Source organism: Falco peregrinus, chromosome 2, assembly GCF_023634155.1.
Source record: "Falco peregrinus isolate bFalPer1 chromosome 2, bFalPer1.pri, whole genome shotgun sequence".
Classification (NCBI taxonomy): Eukaryota; Metazoa; Chordata; class Aves; order Falconiformes; family Falconidae; genus Falco; species Falco peregrinus.
The window spans coordinates 109,211,680-109,235,379 of NC_073722.1; the positions used below are offsets into that span (position 1 = coordinate 109,211,680).

The window sequence follows — 23,700 nt, forward strand, 5'->3', positions numbered from 1 at the left end:
AATTAGGTTAAGGATGGTTCCCCTGGTCCTGCTGGTCTGTCCCCCGTGCAAAGAGAACGTGTTTGCTAGGGGAGCAGTAACTGGGTTCACCTGGGAAGACAAGGCTGATCCTATGGGATGCCACTGTGAGCCTGGTAAGGCTGTGTCCTAACCCCAGGGATGTGGGCAGGGATGTGCAGGAAGGAGCTGAGCAAGGCAGCGATGCTCAGCACCGGGAGCACATGGGTTGCTTCAGCTTTCACCGGGCAGGTCCAGAAAGGAAGCCAGAGCTTGGTGGCTGGTGAGAAACCTCTGGTGCAGGGTAAAAGGTGCAGGAATTGGCCTAGCATGTGTCACATACCTCCTAACAGATTGAAAACCCAGCCCCACGCTTTTTGATGTCTTACTTACATTTGCAGAACGTGCTAAACCCAGAATGAATTATCTTAAAGACTCCTTGTTTTCTTGAGTCTGTTTTGTATTCACAGTTGGAGGTTTTAGTGGCTGGATGCTTTGGGGTGTGTGTCCGCATATGCAAATCAGGTAAAGTCAGAATACTTTGAATAGTGGATGAAGTCCCTGATAGCTGTGGGATCGCACTCACAGATCTGTGTCTAAATTAGGCCCTTAATTTTTCCAGATCAGCAAAGCTTGTTTGAAATCTCTGTCTTGGTATATGCTGCATCGTTCAGGCTGAGTGGCGACAGGGTACCAAGCTGAACCCACATTCCTTGCCTGTCTCTCATGTATAAAGCAGGTCTGGAGAGGATGGAAAAACAGGCATGTGGGACAGGTTTGGGAATCACAAATGGATAAAGATCCAGATCATGCGGGATACTGATCACTGTGTGCCTTCTGTTGGCTTCAGTAGTACTTTGTGCCTTGGAGGGTAGAGCCAGAGTGAGATTTCCCAATTCCTTACAGTCTGTTTAACCCATCCCTGCCCTAGAGCTATTTTGAATACCAGCAGGTAATGAATAAGCCTTTTTGTGATACAAAATGGTTTTCTTGGCATACCCTTAGGATTTGCAAGCCCAGTTATTGGGCCGGTTCCTGCGCTGCTGCTCTTGCACCAGCCGGGTGCTCACAGCCCCAGTGAACCAGCAGGAATGCAAGGACCCTGCTGGGCTGGAATGAGGGGAATGCAGCCACTCGCCTGGACCTGCAGGCAGGCATGGGACAGACAGATGGCCATGTATTTCCTAGAGACATGCCTTGAATTCAGAGGGCGTGTGAGTAACCCACTGTGGTACAAACATGGGAGCACAGTGCCAGGAGTTTGGCAAGGGCAAGCATGCTGGGTCCCCCCTGCTCAGAGAATGTCTCTGCAGGGTATTGCTAATGAATGAGCTTTAAAATGAGCTGTAGCATGAGGGCAGGAGGATCTGAGTTGCCTCGGTTTGCTGATCGTGGTTTGGGGGATGTTGCTGGGTGAAGCAGGAGGTGCTGGATAGTGAGCAGATTGAAGCCCAGGTGATGAGAAGCAGACAGCAGCACCTGGCACTAGCATTGGTCACTTCACTCATCACTTGGGACCTGATCCCAAACTGTCCCCTCTTCCTTCCTTGTGGGATGTTTCTTTGTCTCCTCAATGAGAGAGGAATGGTGTGCTTTCCAGATGAAGTCACCAACGTGAGCCACTCCTGTTGACTTGACCCAGACTGTTTTGTGGCAGCAAAGCCTCACCGGTGCATTATCAGATGGGATGGTCGCCAGCTGGTGTCCACCCTGCCCCACTGACAGCCCAGCCACATTAGAATAGGTGACTTGTGCTAAATCTCTGCTGCAAGTGTGTTTGCCTCCCTTACAGAGGCTTCTTCTTTATAACTGGCCTTTCCAGCCCCGTAGCTCAGGGCAGAATGCTGCTTTGTCCCAAGGGCCAGAACCTCATCCAGTGTCCCCCAGTCCCTGGTCCTGCCCAGTGCAACGATCCAGTAGACTCTGGACATTCTTGCACAGCTTCATTAGTCTCAGGAGGGATGTGTTGTGGCAGATTACTGTCCCTCTTCATATTGAGGGACATACTTAACTGATTATCTCTTGGTTTATTTATTTTTTCCCCCAAATGAAGCAAAATGCACATCTTCCTTCCTTTCCCAAGGGTCCAAATTGCAGAAGGAAATAACTCTGGACCTCCGTCCCGTGGGCAGGAGGCCGCCTGCTTGGTGCTGTGCCAGGGCTGGCAGAGGTGTGTTGTGCTGAGTAACGAGCATCTCCAGGCCCCAGGTGGGGAAACAAAGCTGATTTCATGCTTGAGATCCACAAGCCAGTACCAGTGTGCAAGCAAGTCTCCTCTTCGCCGCATGCTGTTCCCTGACAGACCCAGACTTGCCTCCACCCCAGCCTCAGCACGGCAGTCTGCTGTGCTCCTTGAGGGTATCCCAGGGTGGCTGAGGGCAGGGTTGCTCTGCCACAGTAGTATTACTTGTAGCTGTAGTTCAGTCCTGCAGGATTTGGAAACTGGCAGCTGGGTGTGGAGCCCAGCCTCGACAGTAAGACCCCACACCACAGCCACTGCCAGTAAGGCGGGTGCCAGCTTCATTTGTGTGTGTTTTAGCCATGTGGCAAAGTCTGATTGGCATTAATTTATATGATCGGTATGATCCTGCTCCATCTCTGCTTGCAGAGGCGTAGGTATTGGCTTTTCCCAGGGGTGAGCCGTGCCCCTGCGCACTAAATCCCTGTGGTTAGTGCTGTGTGGCTGCCACTCAGCCCAGGGGCCTTTCCCCCACCGGCAGTGTTGGGTGCCTCACCAGGCTGGGGTGGTGTGAAACAGTGTCCGAACCAGGTAATGCTCATGACTCACCAGACACATCCCTGTGCTCTGGAAATGGCTGGGCAATTGGCGCTGAGTGCTGGAGGGGTGCAGGGGTTCATGGGAGAGATTGTGGCTGCTAAAATATATTCTGGGAAGGAACACACCCTGCTTCCTGGCTGCCGTTGTCTGTGGTCCACCCTGCAAAAAGGTTTGCATGTGTTCCTGTGAACCGGGGACTGGGCTCTTCCAACGGCAGGCGCATCTCAGTGCTGGGGTGGTGGTGCCTGTGGGGCAGCGCTGCTCTGCCTCCTGCGCAGGGGGCATGTCTGTCTGGCAGTTTGCAAGAGGTTCTTGCAAGGAGGGTCCCTGTGTTGGTGGTGTTTGTATCTGGGAGCGCCAGATGGCAGTGACCCCTGCCTGCACTCGGGCAGGGAGAGGCAGGCAATGCCAGAGCCTGTCTCTCAGCTTCCTGCTCTGCCTGCTGAATTACAGCGCTCTGCTAGGACAGAAACAGGATCCAGGGGCCCCGATTCCTACACCGTGAGCGAGCTGTGGAGAGGTAGCATGCTCGCTGGGCTGCTGCCAGAGCTGGAGGCGATAGGAAAAGGCCTTTCTCCCCACGCCCTGTCGCTGGCTGATTTGCGCTTTGGCTGATCCCCCCTGTTTTTTTTCCGTTGCAGGCATCCCGACTCTCATCGTCCTGGACTCCAAGGGAGACGTGATCACGCGGCAGGGGCGGGTGGAGGTGCTGAACGATATTGAATGCCATGAGTTCCCCTGGCACCCCAAGCCCGTGCTGGAGCTGACAGACTCCAATGCTGTGCAGCTTAATGAGGGCCCCTGCCTCGTTCTCTTTGTAGGTATGGAGCATTGCTGCTTGGAAAGCAGAGCCTGTGCTTGGGATGGGGGCTGGGCTACCTGCCAGCTCGGCTAGAACTGGCCACGGGGCTGAGAACCTGCGTCTGGTGGTAACACTGCCTGTGGGAAGGGGCATCAGCCCATTCCATCACTGAGAGCAGTGCTATGCGCTCACGTGTCCGGAGAGGCCGTAGGGAGAGAGAGGTCCCTGTGGAGTCCCCCAAAGGATTTAAGGGGGCTGACAGACTTGAAGCCTTGTCCGTACCAGAGAAATGGGCTCCTGTGGGTCGCAGAGGTTTACCAGAGCCTGCCTGAGCCCACGTGTCTCCCACCCAGCGACTTGAGGGCTACAATGGCGTAACAATTTGCAGTGGAGAGGAGCTATTGTATCAAAGATGCTTTAGTGGCAGCTGTGGAGAGGAATGCTGATCGTGCTGGGAAGTACGAGAAATACACTGTCATGGCCAGTGGTGGTGGAGACGGGAAAAGCTTTCTAGAGCAGGGACTTCAGGCACACGTGATATTCCAGAGGAGGCAAAGGAAGCATCTCTGGGAGAGATTACAGCTCTGTGCTGGAAACGGCAGCTCAGGGCTTGAATCCCTAGGCTGAGCAGGGCTGTGGCCGTCAGAGAAATCTCTTTAGCGCTCAGCTTGTCTGTGGGTATTCCCCTGTGGGGCACTGGCTGCAGGACAGGGCAGGCTTTTCCCCAAAATTCCTGTCCCTCTTCCATTGCTAACCCACATGGGAAGCTCCCTGCTGTTGGAAAGAGGCCTAGAGCTCATCTGAAGCACAGCTGGCTTGTTCCTCTTTGCTTCCCTGCCAGCAATGGATGGACAGTTAAATCAGGCGAGGGCCATAGCCAGGATGAGCTGCACTGCAGGCTGAGCCCCTGGCGGGTGGCAGAGGGGTGTGCACAGCATCCAGGGGAGCGAGCCGAGGGGTCCTGGGCTCTTGGGGGGAGTGCGGCTGTTCCATGAGTGCTCTGTGGAGCTGTGGTGGGAGTTGACTGAAGAAGCCCTTCATGCCCCGAGCCTGCTGGTGTTGTGTAGGGGGCCTGGGCCAGGGCAGGGCTCGTGGCCTGCTTCCTCACATGTCCTTTGTGAGCAGCACACCCTTCTCTGCAGCACTGATAACATGGCTCTCACTCTCTTCCTTTCTTCCCTTTCAGATTTCCTTTTGACCCTGATTATTTATTCAGCAGAGCCCAGCAGGGGATGTGAGCGCAGAGCCAAAAATGCTCTCCTCACGTGGGGAGGACTGGCTGGCCACACCAAGCATGATTGATAGGGGCTGGCGCTGCAGGCCTCTGGAAAGAGTTATTTTTATCTTGCTCCGAGCAAAGTTTGTCTATCACCTTGCTGCAAACAGCTCGTCAGGAGAGCGCTGTTGGGCTGGCAGCGGGGGCTCTCACTCACACTTGAGGGGATGCGTGGCCTCGGTGAAACCTGCTGGTGATATGCTGGAGCAGAGGTGAAGCTGGTGCTGCAGGCACTGGGGATGAGGGCTCCTGGCCAGCCTGTGTCCTGCTGGGAGACATACCCCCAGCAGACTGGTGTCTGTGCTGCATGGGCAGCAATGCCCCCAGGAGAGGGTAGGTGCAGGAGATGGCAGGCTTAGCCAGTGCTAGTTGTGAATAAATCCCAACCGGTCTACATCCTTCCCGGGAGAGCTTAGGGCTGGGTTAGCCAGAGTGTGCAGGGCTGCCTGGAGTGCTGCCAGCAGCAGCTGTCTGTGTAAGAATCAATCCCTGCAGACACCCCACAACTCTATGTATTTATCACCGTCATGCACGCAGGACAGACCCTGAAATCCAGCGTGCAGTGTCTCTGGCATTGCCTGCTTTGCTTGGAGAAGCCAGAGAGGAGGACAGGGACGAGTGGGGCAAGGGCAGAGAGCACTTCAGGCATGGGCATTGCCAGTCCCAGCTGGGGGCTGGACCAGCTGTGTCAGGTGGTTACATAGGGGACCACAAGAGCTGCACAAGCTGGGAGACCAGGGGCCTCTTTTCTGCTGCCTTACTTATTTTTTTTTTTTTAAAAATGCTAAAAGTTGTCCCTGAATTGAAATCATTTCATCTCGATGCTGTTCAAGGACGCAGTCTCTCCTCTTTCCAGCTCAGTATTTGAACTTCAGTGGTGGCTGGTGTTTGATTGATGTTGCCATCTCTTTCTACTCTACCTCTGTCAAATCAAAGCTGCCTTCACAGTGCTGCTGCCGCAGAGACTCAAGCAGAAAAGCTGCTGAGCAGCCGTCCCGAGGCGGAGGGATGGTGGGTGGCGGGCAGGGGTGGCAGGCAGCCTCAGATCAGTGCATTTGTTTGGTCTTCAAAACATGCTGATGCTTCTCAAACTGCAAAGCAGCTTTTTTGCGCCTGTTTGTCCCTGTGCTTCAGCAACGGCACCAGGGAGTGAGCAGTGAAGTATTTGGGGAGCAGGAGCTGCTCTTCTGTTACATGTTTCCCTGTCTCACATAAAAAGCACATTTCAGCTGCTCCCTAATTGCTACAGAGCCGTGGGGCTTTGAAGTTTGTGCTGCACATCCAGGCTCTGGTTTCCTGCGTGGTGGTGCTGTGGGATAGAGCTGCCAGCGCCCGGCCGGTTTTCATCCGTTTGATCCTAACCTCCTTTTTGCCTTGCCTCTTTTGTTTTGTCTCCCCACCTCTGTGCCCTGCAGATTCAGAGGATGACGGAGAGTCGGAGGCAGCGAAACAACTGATTCAACCCATAGCTGAAAAAATCATTGCCAAGTACAAAGCCAAAGAAGAGGAGGCACCATTGCTTTTCTTTGTGGCAGGCGAGGTAAGCAAGAGGAGAGCGCAGAGCTGTGTCTTTGTACGAGGACTGAGCTGGGCTGGGTACTGCTGTCACCATTGTTCAGATGGGTAAACTGAGGCACTGAGCTACTGCAGCTAGTCAGGGACCATGGAGCAAACCCAGACCCGAGTCCTGGCTCAGTCCCCCGCTCTCATTGCTGGATATTACTTCTGGCAAAGGGGTCCCAGCCACGTTTGCTCAGAGGTGGAAAAGCTTGACAGCGAGTGTGGGAGCTGTTGGGGATGGGCAGAGCGGGGGTGGGGGAGGTGGGAGAGAGCAGGATCTGCCGAGCTGGGGCTGCCAGCCCCATGCTGCCCTGCCTGCTGCTCCCACAAACCCTGAGAGGCTGTGCAGGTAGGAAAGCTGGCTGGGCAGGGGGAAAGGAGCCAGGGTTTGGGTTTCAGCCTGGCCCAGCTGGTGCTGCCCTCACTCAGGTGCTGCTGCCTTCCTTCCCATGCTGGGAAGAGGGCAGGTACTGGTGCTCCAGCCTCTTCCCTAAGGGGTGCCTGCAAGAGGCAGCCCGATACTGCTGGCTGGGGTGATGCCAGACAAAACTGCCCCTGGGAGAGGGCAGGAGCTGCTGGGGGGGCAGCAGGGTGGCACGGGGCTGTGTGTTCCCCCTGCTGGCTGCAGCATGGGCATCCCAGCTCCGCTCTGCCCTGCCCTGGGTCTTGGCAGGGACATGTCACTGCTTGCCTGTCGCCCTGTGAAACGAGGGTTGTTTCCTGAGCTGGCCACACTGTTGGTGGCTGGGATGGTATTTAGGGCATGTGCAGGCTGTGGTGCTCAGAGCCAGGGATCTGCTGGAGAAAATGGGGAACGGGGCTTCAGGTGCTTTGCGCTGCTGCTGGCTTGCAAATGAGGAAGGTTTTGTATAAGGGTCAAAAAAGCTGCCAGCCCCTCCCCAGGCCTGCAGTTCTTCTCCCAAGGCGCTGCTCAGGGCCTGGGCAGGTGACAGCCACTGCATGGCCGTGCGCCTGCTCTGTCCCTGCACGCTCACGTCACAGCCGCAGTGTGCCGTGAGTGGGGCCCTCCGGAGCCGCCCTGCGCACAAAAGGGTCCCCACCACCGCACCCTGGCCCCCCTTGCCAGGCAAGCCCCCCTCCACTGCCTCCCGCAGCCCAGTCGGCCCCCTCTGGGCAGGCGCTCCTGCTCCCACCGCTGTAATGGGTCTCTGAGCATCCCAACTCAGCCCCATGCCCCTGAATAAGCTCCTTGTTGGAAAGGCTATTTTGGGAGGGTCCAGGACCTGCCCCCCCTCCCCCAGAGCCTGCGAAGCGTTTTTCTCCCGCTTGCTGGCTGTAGCTGAAACATTGCTGCTATTCATCCAGCTCCCGACGTCCCTGCGGCGGCCAGGCTGAAGAATGGGGAGCGTCCAGCACGTCCCATTCATCCGTCACCTCAATAGCCGGGAGCACTGGCCTCGGGTCTCCGCCAGCCCCCGTGCACAAAGCAGCCCAGCCACGGCTGGAGCAGGCGCCTCCCATTCCTCTCCCAGCGCCGTCTAGGCTGGTTTTGCATTGATTAAAAATGTTCTTTGGTCCCTTTGCGGTGATCAGCTAAAGGATGAGGCATCCCAACACCTGTGCCGGGAGGTGGGAAGGGTGGAGGGTGGCGGGTGGCTGAGCACCCCAGCCTTGAAGTGGTGGGCCCAGCCCCGCTCACCCTTCCCTGCCACGTGGTCTGACTGCGCCAGAAACCCCTGCAATGGAAGGGGAGGCGCGACAGGAGTTACCCTGCCAGCCGCCGCCGTCACATGCTGTGCAGCCACCAGCCGCTAACCAGATTGATTGATTTCTGTTACTGCCCTTGGAAAGGGCCACAGAGGAACACCCAGTTTCAGATGCCACGTGTGGTCAGCTTGGCCGAGAGTGGGAAGTGAATTGCCCCAGCGCTGGCTTTTTTGCATTGCAAAGCGTTGGCGGAGACAAATTCTTCCCTCTGCCCAGAGCTGTGCTGTGCTGAAGGGAGGGCAGCCTGCGCCTGCTGCTCAGCACCCCTGTGGCTGTTTGCCTGCCCTCAGACACTTGGATGTGCCGGTGGGGTCTCAGCGTTGGCTCAAAGCACAGCTCTTCATCCCATCCGTTTCCTGGTTTGCTCCAGGCTTGCACCCGGGTCCCTTTGGCATCCACCCCTGGTGAGCAGTGAGGCCGTGGCTGTGTTGGCAGGCTGCTGGCAAGTCCCCACGTTCAGCACTTGTTCCCAGCTCCTGAGCTGCGGATGCCAAAATCACTCCTGCCCTAGAGGATCGGGGTGGCCTGGGGCAGTGGGTCAGCCTGGAGGTGCTGGGAACTGTTGTTCCTTTTGTGGAAAGGGTTGGAGGAGTGCCCGGTCCCATCCCAGCTTGGGATAAATCAGCCTGGTTTGGTTTTGACACAAACGATGGGCAGAGCAGGCAGCAAGGTGGGTGCTGCCTGCTACGCTTGTGGTCCTGCGGTGCTGGTGCAAGGCCCGGTGCAAGGCCCAGTGCCTTGGGAGATGCTTCCAGGCTGGACCACGGGTGAGGAAGCAGCAAACTGGTCCTGGTGTGCTGGCTGGGCCAGTGACTTCTCTCTCCCTCTTGGTTTGGCCTCCAGGACGACATGACCGACTCCCTGCGGGATTACACCAACCTGCCGGAGGCTGCGCCCCTGCTCACCATCCTGGACATGTCAGCCCGAGCCAAGTACGTGATGGATGTGGAGGAGATCACACCTGAAATCGTGGAAGCCTTTGTCAGCGACTTTCTAGCAGACAAGCTAAAGCCCGAGCCCATCTAAGGGGGCTTTTGCGCCAACAGACATTATTTAAAACTAGGTCTCTCTTCCGCCGCTTGTGGATTCTCCAGCGTGTCCTCACGCCCAACCCAGTATCCAACCTTCTTGTGGTGCCTTGTTTTACGCAGTGGATCCTTCTCCTAAGCAAACTCCTTGAGATGCACTTTCAGCAGGGAGTTGTTGGCGTTTGGAGACTTCGCTTGTGCTTCATGGTGGTATATTCTCTAATAACCAGGCCAGAACTGTTACCGTATCGTTACTTTATACACGACACTAGCTAGCAGGCAAATCTTTTTGCATGGTGTTCTTCCCAGCGTATGCATCAGGCAGTGGATGGGGTTCTTGGGGCTCTTTTCTTTTCCTTCTCCCCCTTCTTTTCTTTCCTACCACCCCTGCTGACTAAGTGACTTTAAGGAAGCAATAAGGAAACTGTCCACTTCACCCCTGGCCCATCCTTCTTTCCCACGCAAGTGCCCTGACAAGGCCAAGACAAAGTCTTAACTGCTGACAACCTCTGAAAGACCATGGCGCAGCCAAGCTCTTCCTCCTGGGGGTGAGACCTTTCCGGGTGGGTTTCCCACCTCCCACCCCAAGCACCGACAGCCTTAGGCAGCGCTGGCTGTGTGTGCCAGGGTCCATCCACCTGGGACAGGTGGGTGTTCCCTCATTCCCTCCCTCTCTGAGCCAGGAGGAGGACCACCACCAGGCTGCCCTCACCTCTCTCCTCTCTCCCTTGTGCTCTCCCCATCCCCTCTCACCCCTCTCTCTGGTATGAATTGTCTTCTCCCCTCTATGTTAGTTGATTGAGCTGTTTTTTGTAGGTGTGTCCCAAACCTAACATTAATGGTGCTGTTCTTTAAAAAATAACCAAAAAAAAAAAAAAAAACCCAACAAAAAAAATAATCCCTTCCTCACCCAAGCAGCACAGCTGAGCCCCTGAAAAGTGACATTGTAAAAACTGTACATGGTGATTGGAACTTTGTAATAAAACTGTTATAATAACCTTGTCCCTGGAGGTGCCGGTTGCCGCGTCCCGCTGTTGGGGAGAGGAAGCCCAGCTGGGACCCGTGTGGAAGAGGAGCCCCTCAGCCAGCCCCCGTGGGTAGGTGTTTGTGCCGGCAGCTCCCAGCGCTGCAGCGGCTGAGCTGGGATCGCGTGGTGTAGCACAGACTTGCCTGTGGCTGGCTCGGTGCCGCTCCCCCAGCCAGTGGGCTGCTGCAGGATGGCGGCAGCGTTGGGAGCTGTGGCTTGCTGCACCTCCCTGGGCACTGGGCTGCAAGAAATCTACCCTAAATCAACCCTAAATCAACTCTTAGCCCCTTTACTGGAGATTTTTGAGGAAATCAACTTTTCAGTGAGTTAGTTACCCTCTGCTGCAGGGTTAAGGGCTCTGGCAGTGAGCAGGAGCGGACTTCAGCCGGTGGAGGAGGATGAGCAGTTGCCTCCACCATCACCAGGCACGTGCGCTGCCTGTGCTTAGTGGGTGCCTGCTGGTTTGGGGGCAATTGCAACGGGTGTGGGTTTGACAAACTGGGGGGATCTGTAGCATTTGGTCATGCAGCAGCAGCTGAGAGGGAGAACGTGTTTCCACTCTGGATGTTGTGATTCAGGCTCCCAGCAACGCGGTGGGCTCAGCACCGTCACAAACGCTCTGGTAGATGCTCTGTAGGAACTGGAGCAAAGCAGCAATTTTCTGCCTGAGAACTGGGTCATTCTGGGTCAATTTGATGAGACTGGGGCTGGAACTGGCCTCTGGAGATGGAACTGCTTGGCAGGAGTGATTTCAGGCTTGAGGTAATGTGCTGTCTGACTGCACAGTACACCCCCAGCCTGGGCAGCGTGGTGTGCGGCTGAGATGGGGGGGCTTAGGCATGGAAGAGGCTGAACCTCCCATCTCTGGGTATTTCTGCAGCAGACAATATAACAGATTTCAGTGTAGTAACATAAAACTGGAGCCAGCAGAGTGGGCTGGCAGTAAGTTGCTGGTTGTGTGACTGGCAACCAGCACAGAGGAGGCATTTTTAAATGCACAGCAAGGCGGGTGGCAGGCAGCATAGCTGCAGGACATGCAGCTGCCAGCAATGCGGAGAGCATTGTGCAGCCTGGGTGGGAGCCTCCAGCGTGACCAGGGCTGTGTGGTGCGTCCCAGTCCCACGGAGGTGGGCTGTTGCAAGCAGAGCTGTTACCCTCAGGAAGGAGCAGGCAGGCCTAGCGGTCTCCTTCCCTGGGGCCCAGCGCCCCTCAGATGGACAGCAGTGCCCACAGCTCCTTTTCCACGCTTCCCCTCGTCATTCATAACTCATCTGTGCCAAGACCCAGCTGCCGGAGCGAGAGGTGCTAAGGTGGCTGCACAGGGACAGACCCTTCCACCTCCTGGCAGCAGCAGAGTCACAAATGCCAGAGCTCAGAGACGCTGGGGCCAGCCCGGTGTGCAGCAGGCACCTGCAGCAGGGTTGGTTTGCTGCTCTCATCGCTGGTTAGAGCACAGGGTTTGGGTAAGCAAACCTTGCTTTGGCCTTTCTGACCCCAAAACCACTAGCAGCGGCCACGCCACATAGCCCCTGTGCTGCCAGAGGAAGGACACATGCTGTCAGCAGCACCCTGGCTGGGCCAGCGGAAACACTGCTGCAGCAGCTGCACCCTGACCCCACAGCGAGGTATCCAAGGCCTCCCCAGATCTGCTGGGTGAGAGAGCAAGAAAAGCCAGGCAGCGGGAACGGCTGCTGGAGAGGCGAGCGCTCTCACCCGCTGGCTTTTCCTTTCTCACTAGCATCACCGTGCGGCCAGAGCCCCCCCGCAGGCTGGCCTGGGAGTCACTCACCGAGGCACAGCTCCAGCACCATCAAGAGTTGTTTGATACTCATTTAATGCAAACCAAACAGCCCGAGCTGCTGTTTTATTAACTCTACAGCACGCCAAGGGGACGAGATGCTTCTTCAGCACCCAAACCTCAGCAGTTTAGCCCACTACAGGGAACTTCTGCCTCTCATCTTCCTGTTTGTGCCTCCGCTGCAACTGCCTCTTCCCCTCAAACAGCACAATGCCAGCAGCAATAGCGGAATTCAAGCTGTCCATGCCTGGCACCACGGGAATGACCAGTCTCTTCCCCCCTGTGCTGGCAGCGAGGTGAATTGCATCTGGACTCAGACCGTGGGTCTCTCCGCCAATCACCACGGCCACTGGAGTCTGCGTCCAGTTCTCGTAGTAATACTGTGCAGCCACCTCTGGGATGCAGACATCTGCTGTTCCCTCCTCATCCTTGGGTTTGGATTTCACAGGAGCCTTTGGGTTGTGGGGAGCAGAGCCATCCCTGCCAGCTCCTCTCGGCGTAGGCATGGCCTTGGCCTGAGCGCTTGGGTCTTTGTTGTCAGCCACGCAGACCCGGATACCGGCAGGAAGGTTTTTGGGAACAAATTCCCAGTCCAGGTTGGCAATGACAGGCAGACGGAAGTGAGCCCCCATGCCTGCACGGAGAACCTTTGGCTCCCACGGATCCACACAGCCTGAAATGGAAGGGGGGAAAACAGTGACAATGCAGCAGCCCCCACACAAAGATGGGATTCACAGTCGCTGTTCCTGCACCCAGTCATGGCTGTGACGGGCACTGCTTACACACTCATGGGAACAACATCTTCAAGAACCTCTTACTCCCTGCCTTACCCCCAAATTACTGAAACTAAACTGTTTTTTCCCCAGGGAAAGGCTGTTACCTTTGGTGAGCAGCACTTTCTCACAGCCCGCTCCTGCTGCAGATCTCAGAATGGTTCCCAGGTTTCCCGGATCTCGGATATTGTCACAGATGAGGAGCAGTGGCAAGGAGCTGGTTAGCTGAGCGACAGGGTAAGACATCTTGGCATGGTCAGGCTTGGAAAAGACCCCTGAGGAGACAAAGTGCTGACAGGCTTCTGCCTAACACACCCCAAGGAGAGAGCTCTCTCTGATTTAGTTGGCCCAAATCTCACTAAAGATGTGCTGCCGAAAGCACCTCTTAAAAGAAGTTTGAGAAGAGTTTGTCGCTTTACAAGGAGAACTATCTCCCAGCAGAGCCGGAGCAACGTGCTATTAAAAATGAGCATTAGCACCTTCAATGCACTCTAGAAGCCACTTTCACAGTTACTGCAGCAGGACGAATAAAAGGGAATTCTCTCAAATTAGACCCCTTGACACACTGCCAGAACATCTAGGGGAAGGTTATAGAGTCGTTATCTGCTTACGAAGTGTGAAATAGGTTTCCCTTTGAGCAGCGCTGTGACTGCTCTCAAGGCAGCTTACCTATCAGCCCCTGAGGAGTTACGAGGTCAGACCAGCTCTTAATATCTTCAAATTTCACTTTAATTAAGTTGGCTCCTTTCAGCTTTGCCTGGGGCAGCTCGTTCAGCTGCCCCACAGTGCTGAAGAAGAGAGACTGCAGCACAGCTCCTGCCTCCAGGGCGTCCCTGATCAGCCTGTGACCCTCCAGCAGGACCTTCCCGTGGCGGTCCCGAAACTTCTTCGACTTGGCGATGGTCACCACTTTTCTGTGGAGAAATTAACGGAGAGAAAACAGCCGTGACGCCAACAAGGCCTTCGGCCTGACGGCGGCCAGCCCCCAGGCCTTCCCTCGGCACGCCCGGGTGCCCGCAGCGCGGCTGGCGGGGCCGGTTCCGGTACCAGCCTCAGCCCAGCCCCCCAAATGCTGGAATTTGCCCCCAACTCTGCAGCTGTGGCAGCGGGCGGCTCTGCGGGGGTCTCAGCGCGGGGCAGCCCCCCGGGCCCGTGCCCAGCCCCCCCCGCGGCGGTGCCCAGCCTCACCCCAGCCTCCTGTCACCGACCGCCGCCTTCTCGTACCACAGCCCCGGCCCGGCCGCGCTCCGCTCCACCGCTGGCGGCGGCGGGGGGGGCCGCGCCCCGGGGCTCCGCTGCACCTCGGCCGCCTCGGCCCGCTCCTTCTGCGGCGGCAGCACCCGCACGGGGCTCCGCCGCAGCGCCCGCACCCCGCGCCGCGCCCCCCCCGCCTCCCCCGGGCCGCCGGGCCGCGGCAGCCAGCGGCACAGCCGGCACAGCAGCCCCAGCGCCGCCATCTTGCGGCGTCACCGCTGCGCGCGGGCGCGCCCGTGGCGTCACCCTCCGGCATGGCGGCTCGGCGGGCGCTGCACTTCGTCTTCAAAGTGGGCGATCGCGGCCGGACTGCGCGGTTCTACCGGGAGCTGCTGGGCATGAGCGTGAGCCCCGAGGCGGGGGGAGAGCGGCGGAGCCGGGCCGGGCCCCCGAGGCGGGGGGAGAGCGGCGGGGCCAGAGCGGCGGGGCCGGGCCGGGCCGGGCCCCTGAGGCGGGGCCCTGACGGGGGGGGAGAGCGGCGTGTCTGGGATCGCGAAGGGGGGGAACGGCGGGATCCCGAGGGGGAAAAGCGGCAGGGCCGGAGCCCCGAGGGGGGAAGCGGCGGGAGCGGCCGCCCTCCTCAGCCACGGAAGCCCCGGGGCTCCCCGGGCCGGCGCTGCGGGGGGGCAGGGGGCTTCCCCACCTCGACGGGCGAGGCCCCGGCAGTCGTGAAGGGCTCCGGGCTCCGTCGCCTCCTCCGGACCTCGCCCCTGGCTCCGCCGGCGCTGCTGAGGTGGCAGGGAAGGGCCGTGTCCGCGCTCACTTCTTTCGCCCCGTCCCTCAGGTGCTGAGGCACGAGGAGTTCGAGGAGGGCTGCAAAGCCAGCTGCAACGGGTGAGTGCCCTGGCTCCCTCCCCGCTCCTCTGTTCTCACAAAACACCTGCCAGCCCTCACCAGCCACGCAGTGGTATTTTACAGGTAAAAAAGGTGTTGGGGTCGCTTACTTCTCTTTTTTTCCCCAAAGTACTTCCCTTGCAAGCAACGGTTCCCCTTTTTGCATTGGTATGGTGTTTACACTGAAACACCAGTATTGCTGTATTGCACCTATAGGCTGGTACTGAACTTTGTAAAATTATTTCTGAACTCTCCTGGAATTACATTCAGTTACATTGGTATTTTACGTGCATGGGTTTATAGAGCGTATTGAGTTAAAAATCCCTCCTGGTAGCCCCAAAGGCTTTTTTGCCTGTCTACAAATTAAAGCAATCCTCCAATCTGCCTAACTACTTGCTTTTCCTACTTTGCAATAAGGAAGTGCTCATGTAATTCCCACTAATGAGCAGCATGTGCTCTTAAAATGTAAGCTGTTAAGAAGGAGGTAGAATCGCTTTTGTTGTATGGTTGTGAATGACAGCCCAAGGTCAGAACTAGTGACTCTGGGGGGATGCCTGTCTGCTGCATGCTGAGCTGCAATGAGAATTCTTCACAGGTATCGGCTTCTACTTGGTGGGAGGTTACTGGATTGCTTGGGCCATTTGTTTCCTCTAGAAATGCAGTTCTTCCTTGAAACACTAATACTTGCGGTTCTTGGTGTTTATTTCTAATACTCATGAGAATTAAATCTGGATGTTGCAGCCCTTATGACGGAAAATGGAGCAAAACAATGGTGGGCTATGGGCCAGAAGATGATCACTTTGTCGCAGAATTGACTTACAATTACGGTATTGGAGAATATCGCCTGGGCAATGACTTTCTGGTGGGTACCTGACTTGGCATCAAATTCTGTCATCTTATGATAAACGTTTTTTACTCTTTGTGATTAGGAGTTTTTTTGGCATATAGATTGTTACCAGCTGCTTTTTTTATGCTGTTTGGTCCTTTAAATGCTTTTTACCCTTGCTTTTGTAATTGTCTCCAAGTTGGAAGAGCAGAAACTAGAGCAGCTTTTTGCTCACATAGGATCCAGGAAGCACTTCCTTGAGCTCCATCTCTTAGCTACTGTGTGTGTGGGACAGCTGGTATTTGCTGCCAAATCCAGTGTGGAATGGTTAGCTAAGAAGTATCTTGCTGCAGGAAAACACTTTTTTATTTGTTATTACTTATTTCTTCGTTGTTTACTAGCTGAGAGCCAATGAAAATCTCATGTTTCATCTATGAGTATATGCTCGTTGTTTCCCCTGAGCTAATGTTCTTCCTCTAGTTTGCAGGGTGTCAGGGAGCAGCGGCTTTGAGCCACGGATGTCTGCCTAACCTGGTAGAACAGTTAGGAACTTGGTTTTCCACTTCTGTACAATGCACTGAATTAGGGTTTAAAATTACTTTTGCTTTTCACATTTCTTCTGATAAGAAAGAAGTAAATAAACGCATTCCAAACACATGTGGGATGTGCCTAAGGTTAAGCTTATTTTGTAGGAGTAAGAGCAGCTCTCAGGAGATCATATGGTCCATCTGTTATAAAAAGTAATCTGATTTGTTTCTGGTCGTTTGTAGAGGCAGACTACTGAAAGGTGGGACTTAGTCAGCATCCACCCTATGGATTTTGCATCTGTCTGTTCTGTTCTCACTAGGGCATAACACTTGTGTCCAGCCAAGCTGTCAACAATGCTAAGAAGATGGGGTGGCCCCTCAAAGAAGTCACGACTGGTATTTTTGAAGCTGAAGCCCCAGGGGGTTATAAATTCTACTTGGAAGACAAAGAACAGCTCAAGCAAGGTGAAACATACCCACTCACTCCTGCAGGTGTTCGAGAGAGATTTCAGAGTTGGGTGTTAGAACGGGCTGTGCATTTGTCTCAATAGCATTTTATGAAATGGAGCATGTTTTTGTTATTTCTTCGTTACGTCTCAAGAATGTAAAACCGTGCGCTTAAAACTACAATATATTTGTAACTAATTCCAAATTATTGCAATCTTCAAGATCCTGTGCTAAAGGTAACCCTCGGTGTCTCCGATCTGCAGAAGTCTGTTAACTACTGGTCTGATTTGCTCGGGATGAAAATATATGAGAAGGATGAGGAGAAACAAAGGGCTTTGCTAGGCTATGCAGATAACCAGGTTAGTCCTTAGAAAGCTTTCTAGTTCTGATCTTTGAGTTGTGTCTCATCATAGAAACCTCTCGTTTCGTGAAAACAGAATCTTAAAGGGAAAAAAGCTCTTAATTAACGTAACTGTGCACTTAATTCTGTGCATTTTAATTAAAGCTTCTGTATGCTTAAGTGCATTTTATTAAAAAGAGCTGTGGTTTGCTTTGGTAATTCTGGCTTGCCAGAAAATACACATATGGGTGATTTTGAAATCATCAGCATCAGTGAAAAGTTGGAGCGAATGTAGCACTGAGAACAGCATCCTTGTGAGTCAGGCTTTCTTTTTTCCTTTTCCAGTGTAAGCTGGAGTTGAAGAGTGTTGGAGGAGTGGTGGATCACGGGACAGCGTTTGGGCGGATTGCCTTCTCCTGTGCAAAGGAAGAGGTAATGATCACATTTCTCTTACTCTTTTAATTTCCTAGAATTGACTAGTGGGAAGTTTAATTTCCAGTATTAGCAAACCAGCTCAGATGTGAACAAAACAATACAGAGCAGATAATTTATTTCTATTTTTTGCAGTGGGAATGCAATGGAGTTGTGGGTAATGGGGAACTGTAAATGAGAATAACCTGGATGCATCTGAGCTTCATCTGACTAGGGTTGATTTTTGTTTTGTTTTCTGTTTAAGTTGCCAAACATTGAAGCACTGATGAAAAAAGAGAATCAGAAAATTTTAACGCCTCTGGTTAGCTTGGACACACCTGGCAAAGCCACAGTGCAAGTGATTATTTTGGCTGATCCTGTGAGTAATCTTGGAAATAGTGATTAAATTTGATTTAAATTTCTCTCTGCTGTTTATCTAACTTACCTGCTCTTAAACTCTGTTTAGGATGGCCATGAAATCTGTTTTGTGGGAGATGAAGCATTTAGAGATCTGTCCAAGGTGGACCCTAATGGTGACAAGTTGTTAGACGATGTAAGTAATGCTGCCTGCTCATTTGTTTTCTTCCTTGTTACAGGTGCCCGTAGAATCTAATTTTTGCTCCACATGGAGTTTTTCTGAGAAGCAAATTGTACGGTATTGCTAAAGAAGACAAATAATTTTTTAAAGTTCACTTAGTGTCCTGGCTAGAGTTTTCCAGCCTCGCCCTCGGGGCATCTGGGTGGTGGCATGTGTTACCAGACACGTTAACAATGCTTTGGTGTCAGTTACTGCAGAAAATGATTTTTGAGCTGCGGTAACGTCAGCACAGCTGGACATCTCCCAAGGCGGAGGGGTTCTGGTGTGGAACGAGAGCTGTGTGGGAAGGCCATGTTTAAACTGTCTTGTTTTGCCCTTGTATTACCAGATCATCTATTGATTTGCTGCAGCAGAGAGCATTGGGTTTCAGTGTCTATTCCATACTAGTATGTGTTTAAAAATCCCCAAAATCCCCAAAAAATCCTTTAGGGTGGGTTTCCTCCAAATTATAAAGTGTCCTTGTGATCAGTCTGGCTTTGTGGGACAGGCTGGTGAGTGTGAGCAGCCAGGTGTCTGGTGACTCCGCTGCTGTTCTGAACATGTTAATGCTTTTCTTTGTGCAGGCCATGGCAGAAGACAACAGCGACAAATGGTTTGCTGCACAGAAAATGAAGAAGGCTTCAGCTTAGCTGGAGAAAAGGACTGGACTGCTCCTTCCTGCCTTGGTTTTCATCTGAGAAAAATGCTAATCCTATGTAACGTGTTGCGTTACCTCTTCCAGTAAGAGGGTGCCATGATGTCCCATGCTTGTTGGTTTCTTTGATTTAAGCTTGTGTCTCTTACTGCTGCTCTCTCCTTCCAGGCAAATGGCATGTTCCCCTTAAAACAGAAAACAGTTAAGCTAGGCAGTAAGGAGCAGGGTGAGCACGTGGCTTCAAAACCGGGGGTCACCAGTTAAGAGGCAAACAGCACATTTCTGTGCTGTTGCTATACTTGAAAAAAGAGGTTGCTGGATTTGTTACAGTATCTAGTTCTCTAACTGGCTTTAGCCATCCTGGATTTGCAGCTTAGAGAAGAGGTTTTTGGGTAGCTGTGAGTGCAGCAGGTACCCCGCTTCAGCGGAAATGTGTCAGCTGAAGGCGGGGGGCTGTGTATGTGGAACTTGAGCAGTTCAGCTGTCGTAGCGAATGCCTGATTATTGGGAACAGAGAAATTATCTCGCTAAAGCACTTGAATATTCTTGTCTGGAACAAACCCCGTTTTCATTCCAAGGTGTTTCCCCAGTTTTTGAGGTGAAATGTCCCCCCTTGGAAGCCGTGGTGCATTTCTCACTAGGGTCACCTCATTGACATGGTGGTTTCCTGCCTTCCCCATTGCAGGTGGGACCGGGGCCGTGCCGCAGGGTGCGGAGCAGCGCTGCACTGCCTGCTGAGGTGCTGGGCAGGAACTTAAAATAAGTGTATCATGGTTTGCAATTAGCTTTTGATGAGAAATTGCCTTTGGAAGTAATGGTTCAGGGTTTATTCTGTCGGAATGAAGTTGCTCTGCTTTTGCTAGTGGAATAATGGCTGGGAATACAGGGAGTAATTACCGATGTTGTCCGTGTCAGGCACGCTGTCTGGTTTGTAATCTTTCTTGATGTAAAACTTTCACAGAGAAAAGTAGGCAAAATCGGTAGTGTTGGCAGCCGCTGAGGCCTGTTGGTGCTTGTAGTGAATATTCTGAGAATAAACTGGAAAAATTCCTCACTCCGACTTTTTGTTCCAGCTCTTTGCTTCAAGTTCAGTGATGATTTTTGGAATCGTGTATCGATCATGTTGGGAGTGTCGCGTGTAAGCTGCTGCCCAGCCGCTTGCCGGCATCGCCTTTAAATGAATGGAGGCGCTTCGGGAGGGCGGTGTGAGTGCCTGCCTTGCAGAGCTGCGCCGGCCGTTCCTCGGCCCAGTTAATTGAGTTCCGGGTTTCCGCGCGCACTAATTAAGGGCGGGGAGGGCCGGGGGGGCAGGGGGAGGGCCGGGGGGGCAGGGGGAGGGCCGGGGGGGCAGGCGGGCGGGCGGCGCTACCGCCGGGCCGCCAGGAGGCGCTGCGGGGGCGCGCTGCGGGGCGGTGCTGACGCCGGAGCGCGCCGGCCGCCGCCATGGAGCCCGGTGGGTGCGGGAGCTGGGGGAGCGGGGCGGCGGGAGCGGGCCGGGGGGGGGCGGCCGGGGCCGGGCCGCGGTAACGCTGTCTTCGCGCAGGGCCGTGGGGCGTGTGCGAGGAGACGGCCATCCTGCACGGCGGGTTCCTGCTGGCCGCCCGACTCACCCAGCCGCGGCCGCTGCGGGAGCTGCGCAAAGCGGACTGGCTGCGCGTGGGGACCCCCATCATCGACGCCCTGGGGGAGATCGGAGCGCGCTGCCCTTCCGCGCTGCAGCACAGCCTCTGGAAGAAGGAGGCTGTGGCCATCGTCTGGGCTAAAGTCCTGCTGCCAGACCCCCCCCGCCCCCTCACTGGACCAGGGATGGAAGGAGGATGGCTTCTTCTCCGTGGGCAGGATGATCCCCGAAGTTAACCACACTGTCCTCTTCGAGCTGGTCAAGGCCCTCGGCGTGCCCCAGCTCTTCGTGCAGCTGCTGCTGGCACTGCCCCAGGATGTGTGCCGGCACCAGCTGGAGCACTTGGTGGAGTACGTCTCCAGTGAGACGTCCCCATCAGACATCAGGTTCTTCTTGGATGTGTGGTGGGAGGTGGTGAAGCACAAAGAGGGACAGGAAGACGCAACAGTCTCTGCGTTCAGCGCTCTCATATATCAGCATGGGTGTGAGTCCTCTCTGGACGATGGTCTCCAGCCCCCAAAGAGGTTCAAGGGTGACCCTGGCTCTCTGAATAGCTCCCCTGCTGCCACCAGCCTGCTCATGGTCCTGATAGAGGGGTTAAAGCAGACCTACAGGAGCATTGCCCTGCCCCGCCTGAAGTGCTATGCTTTGGCCAACCTGGCAGAGCTGCTGTCTGTGTTCCCTGAGGTAGAGGCAGAGGGAAACCCCCTGCCTGTTGCAGAGTACCTGGACAAGATCAGCTCTGTCATCAGCCTCTGGGCCAGTGACACTGAAAGCATGTACCACCACAGTGGGCTGGATGAGAAGGTGAAGGAAGCAGAGAGAACCATGAGCCTCTTGTCCTTGGCTAAGCTCTCTTGTGAAGAGCTCTTTGTTGGCTTGGACTTCCTCTCCAGCTTGTTGCATGCCTGGGGAGAGGAGCTGCAAGGTACCTTGAACAGCTCTGAGGAGCCCTGCTATGAGAGCTATCGGCTCCTGGATGCTCTTACCAATCTTGGGAAGAACCTAGTTTGCTTCTCAGAAGCTAGAGACCTGAGTGAGGATGAAGCAGGTGTAGTGTTAGAGCTGACACAGGTCACCAAGGACTTTCTTGAGAAGATCAGTGCCAGCCTGAAGAGCAAGGATTTGGATACCAACCTTGTGTCTTCAGTTGCCATGACAATCATTGAGCAGAAGCTAGACCGGCATGTGGAGGTGTGCTCCATTTTTGTATCTGAAAAGACCTGGGCCTTTTCGAAGGACTGGGTTGACTGCCTTGTGAAAAACAGAGCGCTCTTCCAGAAACCAGAGCTAGTTTTGAAATTGCTGGAGACACTGGTGAACTTTGCTATGTTCCGCCAAGATAAGGAGGCCCGAGAGCTGCAGATGCAAGTGACCAAAGCCATCATGGAGTGTTACACTGAGCTTTCGTTAAGTGACAAAAACAAAGTGGTCTCAGGCGTCCTGGAATCCTGGGGTGGACCAGGCCTGTCTCTGAACTTGCAGGTTGTCATGGAGGGGTTCCAGGAGGACCTGAATGTGACTTTCAACCAGATCACAAAGAGTGTGTCTGATGAAGGCCTGACCAGGGCCGTGGCTTCTGTGGCCAGGCTCACGCTGCTGTACCCTGAGGCCACAGTGAAGCAGCTTTGTAATCTTGCTGTAGTCAACCTAGGAGCACACCAGTTCCTTGCACAAATCCTCTGCTCCTTCCCAGCGCTGAGCTTTCTGGAGACCCACAATGATCCAGGCAGGCCACACAGCCTGGTGGTGAGGTGTCTGGAGGAGGCAGTATGGGGGAGGCTTTCCACTGCAAGGGAAGAGGAGCAGTTCATTGCGTTCCTGACCTTTCTCATGCAGCCAAGTTCAGCCGTCCCACTTGTGTCACCTGCAGAGGTGATCAAAGCCTTTGTCCTTCCCTATTTGAAGTCAGATTCTGCTCAAATTGAGCTGAGCCTGCAGATCCTCAGTAAGGTTTTGGGGATACAGTCCTGTTCAGAAGAGCACTGGATCAAGTCCTGTCACCCATTCCCGCTTCTCCTCAGCCTCTGCAAGCTTCTAGATGGTTACACAAAGTACTGGCATCAGCCTAGGGACCAGCTCTTCCCTTCACTGGAGACTAAAGACCTGATACTGAACATCCTCAGCCAGCTCTGTGAGGTGGTAAGACCAGAAACTGCCCCCTCCCCTGAGCTGTGGGTCCAGTCACTGGCTTGGCTTCACAGGAAGATGGCATCGCTAGATTGGACTGTTGGTCTCCGGCTGAAGAAGCTTTATGGAGACCACTTCAAGAATGAGGTCCCATCGACGCTGTTTGAGATTTGCACGCTTCCTGAGGATGACTGGACATCCCAGCCTTTGCCAGCCTATGGACCAGGCAGTGGACTCCTGGCATGGATGGAGTGCTGCTGTGTGTCCACAGCGCTCAGGGACACAATGCTGACACTCCTCACGGTCAATGTGGACAACCCTGAAGAAGTGAATCTCTTCAGCAAAGGGTTCTTGGTGGCTCTCATACAGGTCCTCCCTTGGTGCAGCCACAGCGAATGGAAGAGGCTCACGCACGTCGTTGAAAACCTTCTGCAGAGACAGGTCCTGCATGTGCCGTACACACTGGAGTACGTGCAATACATGCCCTTGCTCAACCTCCGGCCATTTGCCTGCTACCTCCAGTTCTCCGTGCTCTTTCTGCGGGGCTTCCAGCTCCTCTGCAGCTCCAGTTGTTCCACCTGGCTGCCAGCAGAGGCTTGGCTCCATGTGGTCCGGCTGTACTGCAGCAGCCTGACGGACCTGCTGGGCTCTGTCAAGAATGCCACAGGGCCCCCCTTGCCCCCTGCTGAGGACAGGACCTCCACGCAGGAGGTGTCCTTCATTTGCATCCAGATGTTCTGCCACCTGCTGCACGTTGCTGCCATGCTGCCCGACAAGGGGTGCAGCGAGCCGCTGGTGGTGGTGGCGTTGGAGATCCTCTCGCAGTATGAGACGTTCAGCAGCGCCGATACATCCCCCAGCAATGCACTGCGGAAAGCCAATGAGAGGCACTTCCTGGAGTCCATCACGGACAATGTTGGTGACAAGGCACTGCGTGGCACTCTCCTGCAGAAGCTCAGCAAACTGGGAGCCCACTCAGCCGGGGAACTGGCTTGAGAAGCTGGAGAGGGCAACAGAGGAGAGCAGTGACCCTGCCTCAAGGGGACCCTTTACATGGAAAGTTGTAAGATCCATAATAAACCCTGTCTATTTTTCTCTCTTGAACTTATTTTGCCCCTGCTGTGTTATCTTCCAACCTGCCTAAGCAGTGAAGGGGCCGTGTAAGGAGGGGTAGGAACAACCGCTCTGAATTTCCCAGCAGGAATAGCTGTGCACGCAGCTGTTCCTGAGCCAAGCTGCCAGGTCTGTGGCTCCAGCCTTGCCTGCTGGGGCTCTGGATTCATACAGAGAGCTGGCAGCCTCTGGCAGCA

At 54.6% G+C, this 23,700-nt stretch overlaps 4 protein-coding genes across 7 annotated transcripts in view; 3 read left to right on the forward strand and 1 right to left on the reverse strand.

The window, feature by feature from the left end:
* The window catches only part of NXN (nucleoredoxin), a 54,029-nt gene extending 43,857 nt beyond the window's left edge, over window positions 1-10,172 (forward strand). For both annotated transcript variants that reach the window (XM_055794696.1, XM_005233703.4), the window contains exons 6-8: window positions 3,418-3,597; window positions 6,270-6,394; window positions 8,986-10,172. In XM_055794696.1, coding sequence (XP_055650671.1) covers window positions 3,418-3,597; window positions 6,270-6,394; window positions 8,986-9,168 — 488 coding nt within the window. In that variant the 3' untranslated portion in view covers window positions 9,169-10,172. The remainder of the gene's footprint in view (window positions 1-3,417; window positions 3,598-6,269; window positions 6,395-8,985) is intronic.
* A 1,856-nt stretch (window positions 10,173-12,028) lies between these two features.
* MRM3 (mitochondrial rRNA methyltransferase 3) lies at window positions 12,029-14,240 on the reverse strand. Of its 2 annotated transcripts, none has more exons than XM_005233704.4 (4): window positions 13,957-14,240; window positions 13,438-13,682; window positions 12,876-13,043; window positions 12,029-12,668 (listed from the first exon to the last, which is right to left on the reverse strand). In XM_005233704.4, exons 1-4 carry the CDS (start codon window positions 14,223-14,225, stop codon window positions 12,124-12,126), a joined length of 1,227 nt encoding a protein of 408 aa, XP_005233761.3. In that variant the 5' UTR covers window positions 14,226-14,240; the 3' UTR covers window positions 12,029-12,123. The 2 variants fall into 2 exon arrangements, with proteins under 2 accessions (XP_005233761.3, XP_055650673.1); XM_055794698.1 differs by having other exon boundaries at window positions 13,993-14,131.
* Window positions 14,230-19,699, forward strand: GLOD4 (glyoxalase domain containing 4). Of its 2 annotated transcripts, XM_055794700.1 has the most exons (9): window positions 14,230-14,366; window positions 14,807-14,856; window positions 15,598-15,718; window positions 16,530-16,674; window positions 16,879-17,015; window positions 17,342-17,428; window positions 17,673-17,786; window positions 17,874-17,960; window positions 18,569-19,699. In XM_055794700.1, exons 1-9 carry the CDS (start codon window positions 14,277-14,279, stop codon window positions 18,632-18,634), a joined length of 897 nt encoding a protein of 298 aa, XP_055650675.1. In that variant the 5' UTR covers window positions 14,230-14,276; the 3' UTR covers window positions 18,635-19,699. The 2 variants fall into 2 exon arrangements, with proteins under 2 accessions (XP_055650675.1, XP_027637144.1); XM_027781343.2 differs by lacking the exon at window positions 14,230-14,366 and having other exon boundaries at window positions 14,820-14,940.
* Window positions 19,700-20,044: 345 nt separating this feature from the next.
* GEMIN4 (gem nuclear organelle associated protein 4) lies at window positions 20,045-23,498 on the forward strand. Its single transcript, XM_055794697.1, is given in 3 exon segments — window positions 20,045-20,092; window positions 20,183-20,429; window positions 20,431-23,498. Coding segments are annotated over 3 exon segments (3,213 nt in total). The 5' UTR covers window positions 20,045-20,082; the 3' UTR covers window positions 23,387-23,498.
* Window positions 23,499-23,700: the final 202 nt, after the last annotated feature.